Source organism: Salvelinus fontinalis, chromosome 10 (genome assembly GCF_029448725.1).
Source record: "Salvelinus fontinalis isolate EN_2023a chromosome 10, ASM2944872v1, whole genome shotgun sequence".
In the NCBI taxonomy this organism is placed as follows: Eukaryota; Metazoa; Chordata; class Actinopteri; order Salmoniformes; family Salmonidae; genus Salvelinus; species Salvelinus fontinalis.
The window spans coordinates 35976143-35994456 of record NC_074674.1 but is presented as its reverse complement, the minus strand read 5'-3'; the positions used below and the strand labels follow the sequence as shown (position 1 = coordinate 35994456).

Here is an 18314-nt window from a genome sequence, read left to right as displayed (position 1 = left end):
ATACTTGCACAAACGCTAGCAAGTTCAATCTTTTCCGTCATTCAGAATCAGTAGTGGTAATAGTAGGAGCTGTTTTTGTGTGAGTCACATTCTCAATAAGATATTGCATTGAAGATTTCAGAGCAAATGACTGTGTTATGTTCAACTTCAAATTTCCGACAGTATAATTAACTCCTTTTCTCTCTGCTCCCCTTTTTCTCTGATTTAACTTTCATTTTATTTACTTAGTTCTTTGATTATGTTTTCTCTCTTTGCCATTGTCTACATCCAGATAGGAGCTGAAGTTGCTCCAAACGCAATTGTCTTTCTTTGCTCGTACTGTCCTTAGATGACTTTCCCTCTGTCTCAGCCCACCCCCTCCCTCCCTCGCCCAGTCTCCATCTCTGTCTCTGTCTGTAACTGTAGCCTGTGTTTTTCTCTCTCTCTCTCTCCCTCCATCTCGCTCCCTGGCTCCATCCCTCCCTCTCCCTGCGACATACGTATAGATGCTGCATTGATTGCACACAGAGAGCCTCCCACTCCCTTCATCATTGATGCGCTCTCTCCAGCTGCAGCAGCACTTGTTGAATTCAGCCCTGGGAGAGACAGAGGGAGAAAGAGAGAGAGAAAGAGCGTGAGGGTGAGTGAAAGGAAAGAGAGAGCGAGGGAGAAAATCTTTAAAAGAGAGAAACAGTGGGAGAGGGAAATGCTCAGAGCGCTGAGTGAGACAGAGAGCAAGGCTTTGAGACAGATGAAGAGCATGAGAGCGCTTTTTTCTCTCTCCCCCTTTCTTCTCTTCTGGTCCTGGCGTGCGAAAGCTTCATGGTGTGTCCACTCTCCTTTCCTAAGGACTGGGTTGTACAGGTCAGAGTTGTCTGGGATGGAGGTGTGTGTGTGTGTGTGTATGTGTTTGCGCTTGCGCTTGCGTCCATCCAAGTGTGTGTGAGAGAGAGAGGAGAAGAGGGCTGTGCGTGTGTGTGTCTATGGAGGGGGTAGAGCGGGGTTGACAATTTTCCGTTTGTATTCTTGGAAACCCTTCTGCAGCGTTGCTCAATAATGAAACTGGCGAGTGTGTGGTGGAGAAAAACACCGAGATAAGGTTCATGGAAAGTAGGAACGTAGGAACGTATGCAAATATGTCTGGGGAGCATGTCTGGCTGTAACTGGGTGTTATCGTAAAGGGAGCTATCAAAGTCACAATTATTTGTGTCTCTGAAGTTATGTGTTTCTAGTTATTATACATGCGTTTCCTTGCTGGCTACAGCTTAGTTTATACAGTCAAAGTGATGGGAGCATACTTATTGAGTTGGAAAAATACATGTAAATTATTACATTACACTGATTATACTAACTGTTCCTTTGGTCATTGAGGCCTACTACTTTGAATACTTACTTTGCATATTACCTTAATTCATGTTTTTATACCATATTTCTGCAGTTCTCCCATGTCTCTCTCTTCACTCACACATTCTTCTCTCACATGTCTCTTTCTGCTCTCTCTCCAACTTCCCCCTCTCTCTTCCTCCCTTTCCCGCTGTACCCTCTGTTTCACACATCGGTTTCACTTATCTGTCTCACCTCTCTTTTTGCTCTCTGTCTTTCACATACTCTATTCTCCTCTCTTCTCAAGTTTTCCAATTTGTCTAATCCATCCCTCCTTCTCTCCTTGTACAGATGTCCCTTTCTCTGGCCTTGTCTGTGGTGACTCTCTGAAGCCTCTTCCTCCTCCTCCTCTTCCTCCACCATCATGTCCCAGCTGCTCCACTTGGAGATCCCCAACTTCGGCAGCACGGTGCTGGGCTCTCTCAATGAGCAGCGCCTGCTCGGTCAGTACTGCGATGTCTCCATCCTGGTTAAAGGCCAGGCCTTCAAGGCCCACCGGGCTGTACTAGCCGCCAGCAGCCTCTACTTCCGAGACCTGTTCAGCAGCTCGTCCAAGAGCCAGTTCGAGCTGCCCTCGTCGGTGACTCCCGCCTGCTTCCAGCTGATATTATCCTTCTGCTACACAGGAAAGCTGACCATGGCAGCCAGCGAGCAGCTGGTGGTGATGTACACCGCCGGGTATCTTCAGATCCAACATATTGTGGAGCGGGGCATGGACCTGATGTTTAAGGCCAACTCGCCCCACTGTGACTCTCAGACGGCAGCCATAGAGGAGCAGCAACCAGGCTCAGAGCCCCAGAGCCCCAGTAACAACACACTGGCCGGGTCAGGGACGTCCATCCTGGGGCCACCGGGCTGGTCCCCCTCCCTGGTGCAGCCCACGCGGAGGATCAAACTGGAGGGGTGCGATCCGTTGCCCAGCCTGAGTCATCATAAGAAAGGGTCCTCTTCATCTGAGCTTGGAGGGCGGCTCTCCAAGGGAAGCTCATTGTTCTACACGGGGGCGGGGGGAACCACCATCTTCCCGGGGATGCAGCCTTATCCAGTGGCAGGGGGAGAGAGGTCCAGTCCTGGGGCCTCCAGCCTGCCTACCACAGACAGCCCAACCTCCTACCAGAATGAGGATGAGGAGTTTGAGGAAGAGCCTTACGACGGGATCACAGAAGAGGCCTACAGTCAGATCTATGGGCGCTCAGCCAACCCATATGGAAGTAAGTATCAACTGTTGCTTAATAATACAGTTCTCAGTTACTGTATATTAGTATAACTGCTACTCATTTGTTTAACTGACAGCTATTTCCTTGGTGTTCACTTTGATATGCAAGGGATAAATGCGACGTTCTATACATCACCTTGAAAATAATGGATGACCGCCGAGTCCCTTTGCGGAGTTCATTATTCCAAGGTAATGTGCAGAACGGAGGCATTTATCCCGCATATACCACAGTTACCAAAGAAAACAATGCTTAAGCACACATTTACCGGTAGAAATAACATATAATACATGTTATACCACAGCATTGTTGAATACTCGTTTCTGATTGGCTAGAAGAGCATTCTAGAATGGACATTAAAACCAAATAACTGGACGGTTGGACAAGATATTGGGACAGTTGGAAAAGATACTGGGAAACCTTGCAATCATGATGCAATATGCACCTACACATGCAGACCATTGCTACAAAGTTACAGAAAGCTAAACCAACAACCACACAAACCCGAAATTGGATACATTGTAAAAGCAGGTCCAACAAAGAAAAACATTGCTAGCTAACTAGCAATTTATTTGTTTTTGTAGAGACATATTTTTGGGAAGACCTAATGTGGTGAATGATGAACATGAAATTCTATGGTAGTCATGACGCAAGTGGTGCTATGCTGTCAAATCCTCCGACATGTTTCTAGTTTGACTAGCTGTTTTCAGCAACTGATATTTTTTAATTTGGTTGTCAAATTGGCAGGTTTGTTAGCAACAAACTATTTATATCGACGAGTGTCCTGAGAGAAGGCACTATGCCAGGCAACATCGACGAGTGTCCTGAGAGAAGGCACTATGCCAGGCAACATCGACGAGTGTCCTGAGAGAAGGCACTATGCCAGGCAACATCGACGAGTGTCCTGAGAGAAGGCACTATGCCAGGCAACATCGACGAGTGTCCTGAGAGAAGGCACTATGCCAGGCAACATCGACGAGTGTCCTGAGAGAAGGCACTATGCCAGGCAACATCGACGAGTGTCCTGAGAGAAGGCACTATGCCAGGCAACATTTGGGCATGGTCTGCTCATTGTTATGTCTGTATCCATATGAATGTCAATAGAAAACAGCTTAAGCAAACGCAAATTCAGCTACTTTGCTGTTATTCTGTCTGCAGACGCCGTGACTGTGTTAACCGTAGTTAGTTGGCTAGCTAGCAAGCAAGGGATAAGAACATTCCTAGCAAGCATAGTAATGGAACATATAGAATTAACATCTGGGTTGCGTCCTTAAATATAGAACTAATCGAATGAACGACTGGGTCGCGTCTCTAGCAACCAAAAGATGAAAAAGTATGAATTTGTTATAAAAATGAAAATATCAATGATTTTTTTTTTTCTACCGGTAAATGTGTGCTTTAGTATTGTTTTATTTGGTAACTGTGGTATAAGCGGGATAAACTCTTCTGTTCTATACATTACCTTGGAAAAATTAACTCCACTACGTTGTCCATTATTTCCAAGATAATGTACAGAATGTCTGCATTTATCCCTTACATAACTGCCTAGCTGCTGTCATCATTATTACCATGTATAGTCCTCCTGGTTTCTAATACTTCATAGGGAAAATAAGCACAAGTTCCATTTTGTGTAAAGTTGCCAGTTGTATTTAACCATTTCAAACGAACTCGTCCAAAGCAGCCCAAAGTGAATACTGACAATGAATACCAACACCTGCCAAACTGCCAATTGTTGCAAATACTTTACAGGACTGTATCAAATAAAGTGCTGCCCAGTTCTCTGACTACCTCTTGTTATGAGAATATCCTTTCATGTCAAAGCAAGGGCTCACTTGCAACATCTCACTTCATGTGCACTGATGGGGAACGTTACTTTTAAAAGTAACTTGTTATATTACAACATTACTTGCATTAAAAGTAACACGTTATGTTACAACTAGGGCTGACCCCATTTAGTCAACTGGTCGATTTTTTTGGTCGATAGGTTGTTGTTCGACTGAGATTTTTTTAGTTCAGCCGTCAAAAATTGTAACAAAAAATTCATGGCACACTAGACACCTGTCTGATTCGCGCCTGTCTCATTGGACGAATCCGTTGCGGAGGCCACGGAGATGGCACAGTCCATCACTCTTAGACAGGTATCGGCAAGAGTGAGAGTATTCCTTAGGCCCACAGTAGGTGTGAAAATAATGCGTCTTGGGTATAATTTAAAATGTTGAGTCAAGAAGAAGGAGATTGTGACTTAGATGCACCAGGCTTGTCTCTCTCTAGAATGTGCTCTCTCCCGCCAATTTGTGCGCATTCATTGTTTCATAACTTAATTGTGTGAATTGTTTGCCCTTTGATTGTTAGTGTCTAGCAACTCACCATTACATATATCACCAGTAGTACATTTACCATGAATTCCTATAATTTCTAATATACAATGTTTGTTTGGTTACGGTCATTTCTGTTAATGCGTTCAATATATTATTATTCCAGTCTTTTTTCATTCTCATTGTCGGAGTGGACACGTTGTTTGCAGAGCGCACAACCTAGGTTACACTTGTGAGAAACAAGTTTTGGTTTATTTCATTCCATTTATGAGTTGTCAATTTATTCATTGTATTTTGTTGGGAGCGCTCCTGTCATATTGTTGAGTAAGGACACACACCTGATTACGTATACATGTAGGCCTAAACCACCTGGCCTGCGCGCAAATGTATAAATGTGCTCATTTGGGCATGTCTGATAGTATTTGTAATTGTTTGAACTCGCCATCACTAATGAGCTGTGGAGCTTCTCAAAGTATTTTTTTATTCACCTCAAACAGCAAGTAAACAAAGTCTGTTTTTACATCCATTAAGAATGACAATAGTTCCTCAATATATTTGAAAAATCTATCCAGCTCTACCCCTTTCAATAACCACTGACCCTCGGTGTGAATGGGAAAAATGTCATGCTCAGATCCAGTGTAAACGTCATAAGAAAATATTACTTCTTATCCCTTGCGCAAATACAGCTGTGTCTGTCTGAAGCTCACTGGCACAGGAAACTCTGAGGCCCCAGAGTAATTTATACAATGTTGCAAGTTTGCTAGACCCAGTTGCAGGCCATACCCAGTTGATAGTTGATACAATGTTTCAAGTTTGTTGTAGACAGGCAGAGTAGAGAGATGAATGCGATTGGAGAACATGAACAATCCTCCATGTGTAGCCAGTGATTTATAGGATATTTATTTATATCAAGATATTTTCTATCTGTTTTTGTTTGTTGGCTTTATGTAGGCAATTTGTACCTAGTTTGCAATATATCTAAAATACGTTATTATAATTGAAATTAAACTGTTCCATGAAAAGGTGCTCATGAAAATCATAAGTGGCACGCTGATCGGTAGAAATGGTAAGATAAATTGTAAATTGGCCCTCCACATGAAAAAGGCAAAGGCCAGCAGGAGCGAAAGGGGAACGGTTGGGAACAGATTTTTTCTTCTGGTTATCTTGATCTCTGGCTCCCTCTTGAGTCATTTATGTGTCTTAATTATTTCATCAAACAGTGCACTTAAAGTATTAGACAAGCTCAGTGCATATAGTTGATTTTATTAAAACACATAGGGTGTGTCTATATATGGAAAAATATAAGTTAAAACAGGCGACTCTCAGGCGACCAATATATTTTTTTATTGGGTCTGGGACAGCCCTAGTTACAATGTTACTTACTATGGAAAGTAACTTGTTACATTACTTTTGCGTTACCAAAAACAGAAAACCCTCTGAAGATGCCTTGCATGTGTTGGTCATTCTTATGCTCAGTAAAGGGTGCACACTACCTTTGAATGCCTTGCATAGCCTACCATCCGTAGCCTAATCTATAACTCTGGGCTATACCAAGTAATAATGACAGACACAATATCTCCTTTACAATACTTAAAATAAATGATTTTGTTGAATTATTTACACATAAGTACTGTAAATGCATATATAAAACCAACTGGGCACATTAAAATGAGAGCTCAAATACAACGACAACTGGCTTTTCTTCTACCAATTCGAAGTAATGTGAATAATTCCACGATAAAGGATATTGTCTCTGCCATCTCGCTAGCTATCTAGCTACCAGCTACTATGCCAGCTACCCGCCACAACATTCTTGTAGAAACAGGAAGAGCACCCAAATGTATAGTAGCCCATGGGGAGGGATTTTCATGTTTTATTTGTGCCAACAAAGAAAAAGGGAAATAATATTGTAAAAGTAAGTAGTTACTTATTTGAAAAAGTAACATAGTAACTGATTACTTCAATTGAAAAACTACTGTGTTAGGTTATTTCTCTACCACAAAAAAGTAATCAGAGTACAATAGCATGTCACTTTATAACACATTACCCCAACACTGTTCATGAAACATGCAAAAATCAAGCAATATTTTTTTTCATTTTTAAATGTTAGAATCAAGAATATGCATGTTAGGTAAATTCATTCACCTTATACACACAAAAACAGCCATCTATAAAATTGGTTTTAAGGGGCAATTTTTAATTAACACATTACTGAGTGTTGCGTGTGAGCTGGAGAATGGATCAGGTTAGTACTCTTGTATCAGGTAACACATTTGATAGCCGTGCATGCCAGTCTTCCAGGCTGACCTATACATTGTTTTTACAAAATCATGAATGTGTCATAAATAATGTCACAAAATGGGATTTCATTTAATGAAATCTCATAACATCAATCATGAACATCGTGCACTATTAGCATTGTGTCTTGTCATGCTCATTTGATGGTGGGCTTTAAATAGTCTCATTTAAGTAGACTTATGAGAATGTTATATGAGGTTATAGTTACTGTATTAATTATACAACTAAAAGGCTCTGCATGGTCAATCCGACTTCTGCAGCATTTACAACATTTACTGCAATACAGCATCTGCAGTTTTCAGGGCATATACTTCTTGCGAGCAGAGCTGTTGTGAAGGAAGTTGTTAAGGAAGTGAGTTTGTGTTTATACTGGATCTCCTGCCACCACCTACCATCAACCAATCATGTCAATGCGGTGCTATACGGAGCTATGCGGAGGCGTCCACATTGTTAAAAAATGTAGGTGGCGCATGGCAATGCGGTACAGAGCTCAATTTGGCCTCTGCATGCCTCCGGCGGCTCCGCAATTGCATCACACTCTCCATCTTCGGCTCGAGCATGAATTGGCTTTTATGCACACACACGCAGGCACACATACAGTGCATTCGAAAATTATTCAGATCCCTTTACTTTTGCCACATTTTGTTACATTGCAGCCTTATTCTAAAATTGATAAAATTATTTATTTTTCTTCATCAATCTACACACAATACCCCATAATGACAAAGTGAAAACAGATTTTTAATACATTTGCAAACATTTTGAAAATGTCGATAATAAAAAAACAGAAATACGTTATTTACATAACTATTCAGACCCTTTGATATGAGACTCGAAATTGAGCTCAGGTGCATCCTGTTTCCATTGATTATCCTTGATATGTTTTTACAACTTGATTGTAGTCCACCTGTGGACATGATTTCGAAAGGCACACACCTGTCCATATAAGGTCCCACAGTTGACAAAGCATGTCAGAGCAAAAACCAAGCCATGGTAGAAGGAATTGTCTGTAGATCTCAGAGACAAGATTGTGTCATGGCACAGATCTGGGGAAGGGTATCTAAACATTTCTGCAGTATTGAAGGTCCCCAAGAACACAGTGGCCTCCATCATTCTTAAATGGAAGAAGTTTGGAACCACCAAGACTCTTCCTAGAGCTGGCCGCCCGGCCAAACTGAGCAATCGGGGGAGAAGGGCCTTCGTCAGGGAGGTGACCAAGAACCCGATGGTCACCCTGACAGCTTCTCTGTGGAGATGGGAGAACCTTCCAGAAGGACAACCATCTCTGCAGCACTCCACCAATCAGGCCTTTATGGTAGAGTGGCCAGACGGAAGCCACTCTTCAGTAAAAGGCACATGACAGCTCGCTTGGAGTTTGCCAAAAGACATATAAAGGACTCAGACCATGAGAAGCAAGATTCTCTGGTCTAATGAAACCAAGATTAAACTCTTTGGCCTGAATGCCAAGCGTCACATCTGCAGGAAACCTGGCACCATCCCTGCGGTGAAGCATGGTGGTGGCAGCATCATGCTGTGGGGATGTTTTTCAGTGGCAGGGACTGGGAGATCAGTTAGGATCAAGGGAAAGATGAATGGAGCAAAGTACCTTGATGAAAACCTGCTCCAGAGCGCTCAGGACCTCAGACTAGGGCAACGGTTCACCTTTGCAACAGGACAGCGACCATAAGCACACAGCCAAGACAACGCAGGAGTTGCTTCAGGACGTCTCTGAATGTCCTTGAGTTGCCCAGCCAGAGCCCGGACTTGAAACTGATCGAACATCTCTGGAGAGCCATAAAAATAGCTGTGCAGCAAAGCTCCCCATCCAACCTGACAGAACTTGAGAGGATCTGCAGAGAAGAATAGGAGGAACTCCCCAAATACAGGTGTGCCAAGCTTGTAGCGTCATACCCAAGAAGGCTCGAGTCTGTAATCGTTGCCAAAGGTACTTCAACAAAGGACTGAGTAAAGGGTCTGAATACTTATGTTAATGTGATATTATTTAGATTTTCAGAAACTAAGTAACATATTTTAGGCTGTAACGTAACAAAATGTGGAAAAAGTCAAGGGGTCTGAATACTTTCCGAATGCACTGTACTTGCACTCATGCGCACACACACACAGACACTAAAACACCCCACTGTCCTTACTGCAGAGGTTTTTATTTTTTGTTGCAGAGGGCATTGCTATTGGACAGGTTTGTCTAAGTCTAGAGTTTCAGATATTTATGAAATCCATTCTATCTACAATCAGTCAGAACACCCCAGGGTGACATTGTGGGATATTTGAGAGAGAGAGAGAGAGAGTGTGTGTGTGTGTGTGTGTGTGTGTGTGTGTGTGTGTGTGTGTGTGTGTGTGTGTGTGTGTGTGTGTGTGTGTGTGTGTGTGTGTGTGTGTGTGTGTACACGCGCCATCTTAGAGGTCAATGTGAAGGTTTTGGGAGGGAAATTAATCCACAGTTTGAAACCAGTAACACTCTCCCCTGTGTCTCTCAAGATGCTGATACAGCACGTTGCTTATCTGGAACTTAGCTGTGCTAGGCCTTGAATCATTTATTAAACACCCTCATTTTTAATGGAGATCACCTTAACCTTGTGTAGGCTGATGTTAAATTCTATCTAGCTTTCTCCTTGAAATATGTAAGAGCACTGTAGAAGGACGAGATAGTAGCCAGTGTGTCTGCCTGTCTCTCTTTGTCTTTCTGTCTCTCTGTATTTCACCCAGGGTGATCTTACCTCCCTCTATATAGAAAGGGTTTATAGTTATTTCCATAACTCTTATGATATCTTCCACTACAGAGTTAACCCACTCCCTCTCCTCACCTGTTTCTCTCCTCACCTGTCCCTCTCCTCACCTGTCCCTCTCTCCACCTGTCCCTCTCCTCACCTGTCCCTCTCCTCCCCTGTCCCTCTCCAGTTCAGGAAAAGCCAGAGATGGCAGCCATGCCCCTGTCCCTGGAGAGCCGCTCCTGTGTGCTGATCCGTAGGGACCTGGTGGCCCTGCCCGCCAGCCTCGTCAGCCAGATCGGCTACCGCTGCCACCCCAAGCTCTACACTGAAGGAGACCCGGGGGAGAAACTGGAGCTGGTGGGAGGTAGGCAGCAGGAGGGGAGAATGAGAGGGGGATTGGTGAATACTGGTTAGATGAGACCAGTTTTTTTGAAGTAGCAAGGCTGAGGTCTCTGTTGGTCTTTGGTAAAAGGGTTGAGGTAGAAGGTAGAGATTAGATCAAATGCTGTATGAAATGTTGAAGTTCAAGTTGATTTGCCATTTGTAATGAATACAATGGAAATCTTATTTATTCAAGAGGTGTCACATAAAATAAGTGATGGGAATGAAGATAAGTGATGGGGTGAAATAGCACTGTCTCGGTGAGAGTACTTTTACAGCATAAATGTTTAATGAAAGAAATGAGAGTTGGGTTATAAAGTAGCGATAGAAATACATAGGGTAATGGAGTCATGATGGGGAAACCTATTTCAATCAGGAAGCTCTCTCTCACGCCACCCAAGGTACATCTGTGTTTATGACACGGGGCCAGCTGATGAACTGTCACCTGTGTGCTGGCATCAAACACAAAGTCCTACTGCGTCGCCTGCTCGCCACCTTCTTCGACAGGTAAGTCAAAGCTAATCTAAAAGGTATTGATTAACAGTTAAATGATTTACATGTTTTAGGTGTGACTCAGATCCAGAAGCTGTTAGCTTTATTAGTATAGTTTTCATGATGAAGTGTCTGTTTCATATGCGATCGTATTCAGACTAAAAATCCATAGACATATCCAACTTACATTTAGATTCCTTGTTTTCAATGCCCTTACTTGCACAAAGTTTAGTATATATGTATGAATCTATTTTCTCAAGTCAACATAAACCTACGGTTTGCAGTGCGGTATAGTCGTGTTGAAACGTGTACTCATATGGAAGTGGTGTTCACACTGCCCTCTGGTGTTGGCTCTGTGTACCTGCAGGAACACCCTGGCTAACAGTTGTGGGACTGGCATCCGCTCTTCTACCAGTGATCCCAGTAGGAAACCTCTGGATAGCCGTGTGCTCAACGCTGTCAAACGTGAGTCTGAAGTTGATCACATGGTGATCTTACATTGTTAAATATCTGGTTGTTTAGAATGGAGGATAATGGTTCAGGGGGATGGCAGCCTCTGTTGAATGATGTTACTGTTTCAGAGTCAAACTATTGTAGATGGTTTATGAGACTTAGCCATTTTAGGTTATGAAAACACAAGCATTTATGAATTTATGGAAGGAGTAAAAAAATGTTTTAAATGGCATACTGTAACAATCATTTTTGGGGGTTTTTGATCAACTATTCATATAGACTGAGCCACAGGCAAAACAGCTGGTTATTTAAAAAAATAATGTCTTCCAACTCTTTCTGTCTCTTTCTCTCTCTCTCTGTATCTTTCTGTCTCTCTCTTTTTTCTCTCCCTCTGTCTCTGTCTCTTGTTCTTTCTCTCTGGCTTTTTCTGTCTGTCTCTCCATTTCTCTGTCTCTCTCTCTCTCCAGTCTACTGTCAGAACTTTGCACCCAACTTCAAAGAGAGTGAGATGAACGTGATTGCCGCAGACATGTGCACCAACGCGCGGCGTGTCCGCAAACGCTGGCTACCCAAGATCAAGTCCATGCTGCCTGATGGTATGGAGGTCTACCGGGCCAGTGTGGGGGTGGCCGCTGGTGTGGGCCTGGGCCTAGCCCTGGGAGCCGCCGGACCCGGGGTGGTGCTCCCCTTCGAAACCGATTTTAAATCCCTGACCCCCTCTAGCCTGTCCCTAGACCAGAGGCTGTACTCAGAGCAGAAGGACCCACGCAGGACTCACTCTCTGTTGGACACAGTCAGCCCAGGGTTGGGGGAGCCTGGAGGGGAGGGCGTGGACGCAGATATTGTCGGTCCCCAAGCAGGGGAGGAGGAACAGGAGGAAGAGGAGGAGGAGGCTGGGTTGGAGGGGGCCTTGATGCCGGGAGGCGAGGCCGGGGGGCGGGGTGACATGGCCCCAGGACAGGAAGGGAAGGAGTTAGGAGAGGACCTGAGAATGAACGGGCAGTGAACATCCTCTGGCGTCTATCTCTGATCCATCCACCGCCACACTTTCTTTCGCTCGCTCTTTCTCTCCTCTTCCACCCCTCCTCCTCCGCCCTTTCCTAAGGTAACCTCTCAGTACAAAAAGCCATGCTCTCAGAACTTACAGTACAACACACACACACACACTGTGTATTCTTTAGCAGGGCAAGGAGTACAAGATGTGTTATGTTGAACAGACACAAGCATTGCTGGGGAACAAACAGAATTACTTAGCGAGAATATAAAAGCTCTCATTTGAACATGAAAGAACTTTACTTTAGACCTGAGACATCAGGTAATTTTCTCCGGACTATTTTTAGTATTCATCTTCAAGACCACATTGTAGTAAAACTGAACAAAGTAACACTGTTGTGTTATCATTCCTGCATAGTTGTAGAACTTTCTACACAACAGTAACAGTTACTGTACATCTATGGAGTGTGGGTCAGATAAGACTGTAAAATGATAGTCCTCTTTCTAGGAAAGCAGCATGGGTTCTATAAATAACCTAAGTAACCTTGAAACAGATCACACTGCACTGGGGGTGTGAGAGACTAAACATGCAGTACTCTACAGGAGCAACATGGCTCAGTGTATTTAATACAATTTACCATATTCCTTCTTAAAGTGCAAATTCTTGGAAGAAATAATACGATCTCATCGCAACATACAGCAAATCAGTTGAACAATTTCACGTTGGGAAATAAAACAGCATGTGATGTTGTGAGATAGAGAGAAGAAACTTTTAACCTCCTTTTGTGTTGCTTAAGGGTTGTGGTTTTCCACGCAATTGAAAAAATTATCTGGAAACACGAAGAGCTTTTTGTCTATGGATCATCCTTAGACAAGATGACGTCATCTTCGATTGGCCAGTCAATGCAATGCCTGTGTCTTTTAACGGATAGACGCACGTACATACAGTACATATACACACACGCACAATCACTGTTCCCACACACTTTGTGATTTTAACCTCTAATACAGTACTGAGGCATCTGAGACTCTGACAAATCAGCTTAACAGTACTTGCAAACTTAGCATACCCTTACAATAGTACACAGTAACACAGACTGAGTCATGGAAATGTCAGAGACACGAACATGCACTTAAACAAAGCTTGCATGCAAAACGAATACAGAGGATCTGAAATACATCAACAACAGTGCCACTTATGAATATGCATACAGAAAAGAAACAACAGCTGCAGTTGCCTGAAGATATATCATTAATATGGAAGGAGATACCTTTATATATGCGTTTCTTTTCGGAGTCATGCATTTCGCCTGTGTTTCACCCAGGTTTGTTAACTTGGGTATGGCCTGGCTTTCATCTGGGGTGGAGGGCACTAGAGACATGCTGAATTGAGCACACGACATAGTAGTGAGGACTTGAAAGTGAGTTGCAGGTGAAAAGCCCGGTTTTACTAACGTTACGGCGTGCTCAAAAGGATCAGCACTAAGACTACAGCACCCAGCCTACAGCTTTCTTGCATCCGCTATTTGTTTTTTGTAAATTATTGAATGAAACTAATCTGATACATTTCTGTTGGCTTATTGCATTTGCACTTGAAGAGGTTATAGGACGAGATTGATGGGGAGCTTATGGAGATGCCTAGACTGTTCTAAAGAAGTAGGCTAACTGAAATTTGCCCCATATCTCCCTGTTCGATTGGAGAATTTGAGGTTTGTGGACTTGGACGGTCGGTAATGCTGACAAAGACTGTTGCTCTACGGCAGGGGGGAGACGAGAGACAAAATGTTGCACAGCGACATTTACTAGTTTTGTTGCACTTTAGTTTTTATATATTTTGTCTGTTCTCGCTCTGTTACTTTTTGCCTAAAGTAGGGAAGGAGTCTATAAATAGCTTCTAACGATAATGGTTGGTCGATAACCCACCGGAATTAGTGCTTGGGGTAACACATTGATAGGCCTATCAGACACCCACACTGTATGTTGTAGTTTATGAATGTGTACTTGATCATAAGACCTTGGTAAAACCATGAGGTAAGGAGACAGTAGAATTGGAGTGGTCCCAAAAACCTAAATAATCAACTTCCAAGAGAGTAATTTTAATGGCCAGCCTTTTGAAAAGCCTTGCTTTGAATTGTTGTCTTATAATCGCATGATGCAAAAGCACATCATGTTTGTTATATGTTATTGTTCTATATTAAGTGAAAACAAGATTCATCTGGTTTTAGAAACGAATATCAATGTCAATCGACTACAGCCTACACTAAGCCACGATTCAAGACGCTGGCAGTTATCATATTGGCTTGGGATCTCAAAACAACGAAACAAGAGAGAACAAACAAGATCACATTTCCTCTGTCAAATTCAAATGCTTTATTATATGTGCCATTTTTTAGACTGGGCCTGTTATGTTGTGTTGAATATCTATATGATCCTGTTGTATGGTTATTTTGGGGAGGCATTAACATGGTCCGGTTTCTTTAATAAGGAGCACAGGGTTATAATTGCACTAGGTAATGAGAAAACACAAATGTTTACAAGAGTATTTTATGGAGAAATGTGACCTGCAATGGAGAATAAGGCAGGGGAGGGGGGTGGGTGAATAGGTGTGTGGGACTATGGGTAAATGTGAACTGTAGAACTGCTTCACCTAGCCTTGGTAGAGTACGGGAACAGTGCTGTACAGTAAAATACAGTATCTTGGTACCACAAGAGAAAACTATTTTCTAGCACCTTGTACAGTGTTGTATGTATTCATTTAAAAGTGGGCTGGAGAATGGAATAACATGACACTTCTTTGAAAACAAAGGTGGGGTATCTGACTTTCCCTCTAAAGGCCACTAGAGCTGCTGTGTGATTTCAATAAATAAGGACTGTGAAAGTCTTCCATTGTGGAAAATCTCCAAATATACAGTCAAACTAGCAATGTTTGTACTGTAGGCCTATATACTTATTCTATCCACATCCCGACAAGAAACCAATTATCTTCCTTGTTCTCAATCTCTATTCATCTATAAGTAAACCTTCTTGTTGCAAATCACTAATAGATAGGAAAGATAGACTGTAAACCAAACCTGTAATATAGAGGTAATAACTGCAAATCGACTCCTTTGGTCAATTTGCATGTGCAACCACTACTGGCTCTAAGGGGAAGTGAAATGGCTTTCCAGTAAAATACTGTCATAAGGGAGGTGAGTTTTCCTGTTCTGAAGAAGGGGCGGGGATCAGTGCCTTAATTGAGACTGCAGGGGGAGAGAGTGGTGTGCTTAGTCACCATCTATTTGCATTGGGACATCAACAAATACAGAAACTAGCTTGAGATTCCTAATGACATAATGGAGAGTTTTATGTACAGTTCTGAATGCTATGGTAAATGATGCTGATAGGCTCTGTTTTCTCAGAATACATTGGCAGGTGAGGTTAGGATGTGGGAGGTGTCTTGCTTTTTCTTGGAAAATAACCCCTAAGGCTTTACTGTGTTCTTGTAAGCAAATAATAATAATGATTTTGGACTTAAGCCCCGAACCAGTTGCCTTCCTAAAATTCAGCAAAATATGTGTAAACTCGAGAAAAACAATACTGTGACATTTTGCATGGAAATGCTTGTGTAGGTCTAGAGAATCTGACAGACTACAATAGTGACATATTATCACATATATTAGAGACCTTTGTTAGTTTCATGCTACTGGATGGTATAACAACCAGGTTTACTCCATGACTTGTCAGTAGTGGTCTATACTGCTTGAGTGGCAGGATATTTAGTTATTGGTGTCACTTTGTTATTTCAAAACCACCTGGATAACATGAGAACTTGATCAATCTGCAAGGTATATCACACACTCAAACAGTTATCACCATAAATGTCCACAAAGACTGGAAAAGCTTCAGATGACCCGTGGAGTAGGCTACAGTAGTACAGACTTTCACCCATAGGAGCCCTTATGTACATTATCTTTGTTTATTTACCTTTTTTAATGCTTCAACTTGTTTATATCTGATCCGCTTCCTGCCTACCTTTCTGCATCTTCTGTACCTGATTCTGTCCAAGCCCCCCAAAAACACCCTCACAAACTGTATTCTTAGCTCTCGCCCTAAAGTCTTTTTGTGGGGGTGAAGTTGGAAATGAAATGATGTTGCACTAGAAAACTGAGTGAAGCTCAGAGAATGTCATGGCTAACCTAAAGAGAATGAGCTCTTTTTGTGGTGGCTGAAGAAATAAAGTTCTGTCCCATATGTAACATAATACAATGCTATAATTTACAATGTTTACGTTAGTGTAGCACTTTGCTATTTCTTCAAATAGAGGCCTATTGACTACCAGAAATCAGTGATAATCTGACATTGCATTTTGGTCCAGCTTGTCCAATGAATTCAAAGAGTAGGATAGAATATGGGATTGTGCTGAGTGGGTGTATAAATCCACCATTTTGGCAATGCAATGTGAACAGTCTGCACAGAGTAATCTGAGCTGTTAAGTGTTCCCCTTAACCAACTGCTTTGTCTGGCATTTGGTTACCCAATTCCTACAGTACACACTTCTACACAGCTCTAACTCAGTACCCCTGGTTTGGCTTTTAGTCCTGAAAGGAGAGGTTCTAAAATACAGTAAATACAAGTCCTTTCATATGGATTTTCGACATGTTGAAATAGGGTCAGCCTCAGTAACAACAGGCTTTTTTTCAATGTCTGTAATGCATGCTGATACCCAGACACCCATTATTCCTACCTTATTGAAGTCTATGATCTTGTCACATTTTACTTCTAAGTTATATCAAGCTCTTTGCTATAGTCGCTTCTGACAAAGCAGACGGCCATGAATGAGTGTCCATTTTGTCTACCAATACAAAACCTATTGACTGTTAGCATAAACCCACCCAGCTTACTACAGTAAAGTCTGAGGAGTTGGAAGACTGACTATTGCAATGGATGTGCATGTGAACCTATGGACAGACTAAGAAATTAACTGCACTAAGTTTGTTTGTTTGTCTTTGGACATAATGCCATTAAAATAAAGAATAACTATATTAAATAAAATAAAAATGTAAGAGTGAAGGTTGGACGACAGACTTAAGTCTCTGGGAGCAACCTTCAAAGCCATGTGCTCAGAGCGCTGACAATCAGAACAGGGAAGACCCATGTGCACTATGGGAGATCTGTCGTCAATAACTGGGCTCCTGCTAATTCCTGCCTTGTTGCTTCAAGCTTTGCTATTGGTCCATGTGAGCTACTTACTCCAGAGTGGAGGCCCGTGGCAGTTCCAACTCCAGCCCTCAGGATTGCCTGGGCCAGTGTTTCCCAACTCTGGTCCTCGAGTATTCCTAACAGCACACCGTTTTGTTTTAGTCCCGGACAAAAACACCTGATTCAACTTCTCAAAGGCTTGATGATAAGTTGACAAGTAGAATCAGGTGTGATTGCCTAGGGCCACAACAGAAATATGTACTGTTGGGGGTACTCGAGGACCGGAGTTGGGAAACACTGGCTTAAGGCAACTTATTGGTTCTCAGTGCACCTCTCTCAGCTACTGTAGATTTGATTGAGAACCTTTGTTTTTAGATAGAAGTTCCCCTTAAGTACTGATCCAGGACCTGCTGTGTTTTTACTCCTAAATGTCATGTTCAGGATGAGGGTAGTTTAAGCTGATCCCAGAGCAGTGCTTTGGAGTAACTTCGCCTACTTGACAAATCTATAGGACAAGTGACTTGACATTTGTCGATCTCTTAGAGATTGGGTTCCATAGGGTTGGAACCTGGCAAAATGGTTTTAATGGAACTATGTGACTGCTTTATATTTTAAAAGACGATGATTAAAATGTGTATGCGCTTTCTAACTCAAGCATCAATAATATATAAAAGACAAACACAAGATGCCACTTTTGATGTTGCATAAAGAATACAAAATCTCCATCCCCGTTATGTTTTTTCCTTCCACCATCAGTTTTAGTTGAGGTTGACATTTGTGTAGTTCAAGAGTAACTGATTTCTTTCAAATGCAACATTGAGAAGTCTGCTTTTTAATAAAACTCCTTCACCATATCTTCTGTCTTCTTGTTTTATATTCCCTGTTTATCATTGTTCTTT

At 42.3% G+C, this 18314-nt stretch overlaps 1 protein-coding gene across 4 annotated transcripts in view; it reads left to right on the top strand.

The window, feature by feature from the left end:
- LOC129864114 (nucleus accumbens-associated protein 2-like) overlaps positions 1–18269 on the top strand; it is a 59936-nt gene extending 41667 nt beyond the window's left edge. Inside the window, exons 2-7 of one of the 4 annotated variants that reach the window (XM_055936727.1) lie at positions 486–619; positions 1654–2573; positions 10106–10282; positions 10701–10806; positions 11159–11256; positions 11712–18269. In XM_055936727.1, coding sequence (XP_055792702.1) covers positions 1727–2573; positions 10106–10282; positions 10701–10806; positions 11159–11256; positions 11712–12250 — 1767 coding nt within the window. In that variant the 5' untranslated portion in view covers positions 486–619; positions 1654–1726 and the 3' untranslated portion in view covers positions 12251–18269. Of the gene's footprint in view, positions 1–485; positions 620–649; positions 844–1653; positions 2574–10105; positions 10283–10700; positions 10807–11158; positions 11257–11711 lie in introns of those variants that run through there. The other 3 variants (XM_055936726.1, XM_055936728.1, XM_055936725.1) reach the window with 3 other exon arrangements.
- Positions 18270–18314: the final 45 nt, after the last annotated feature.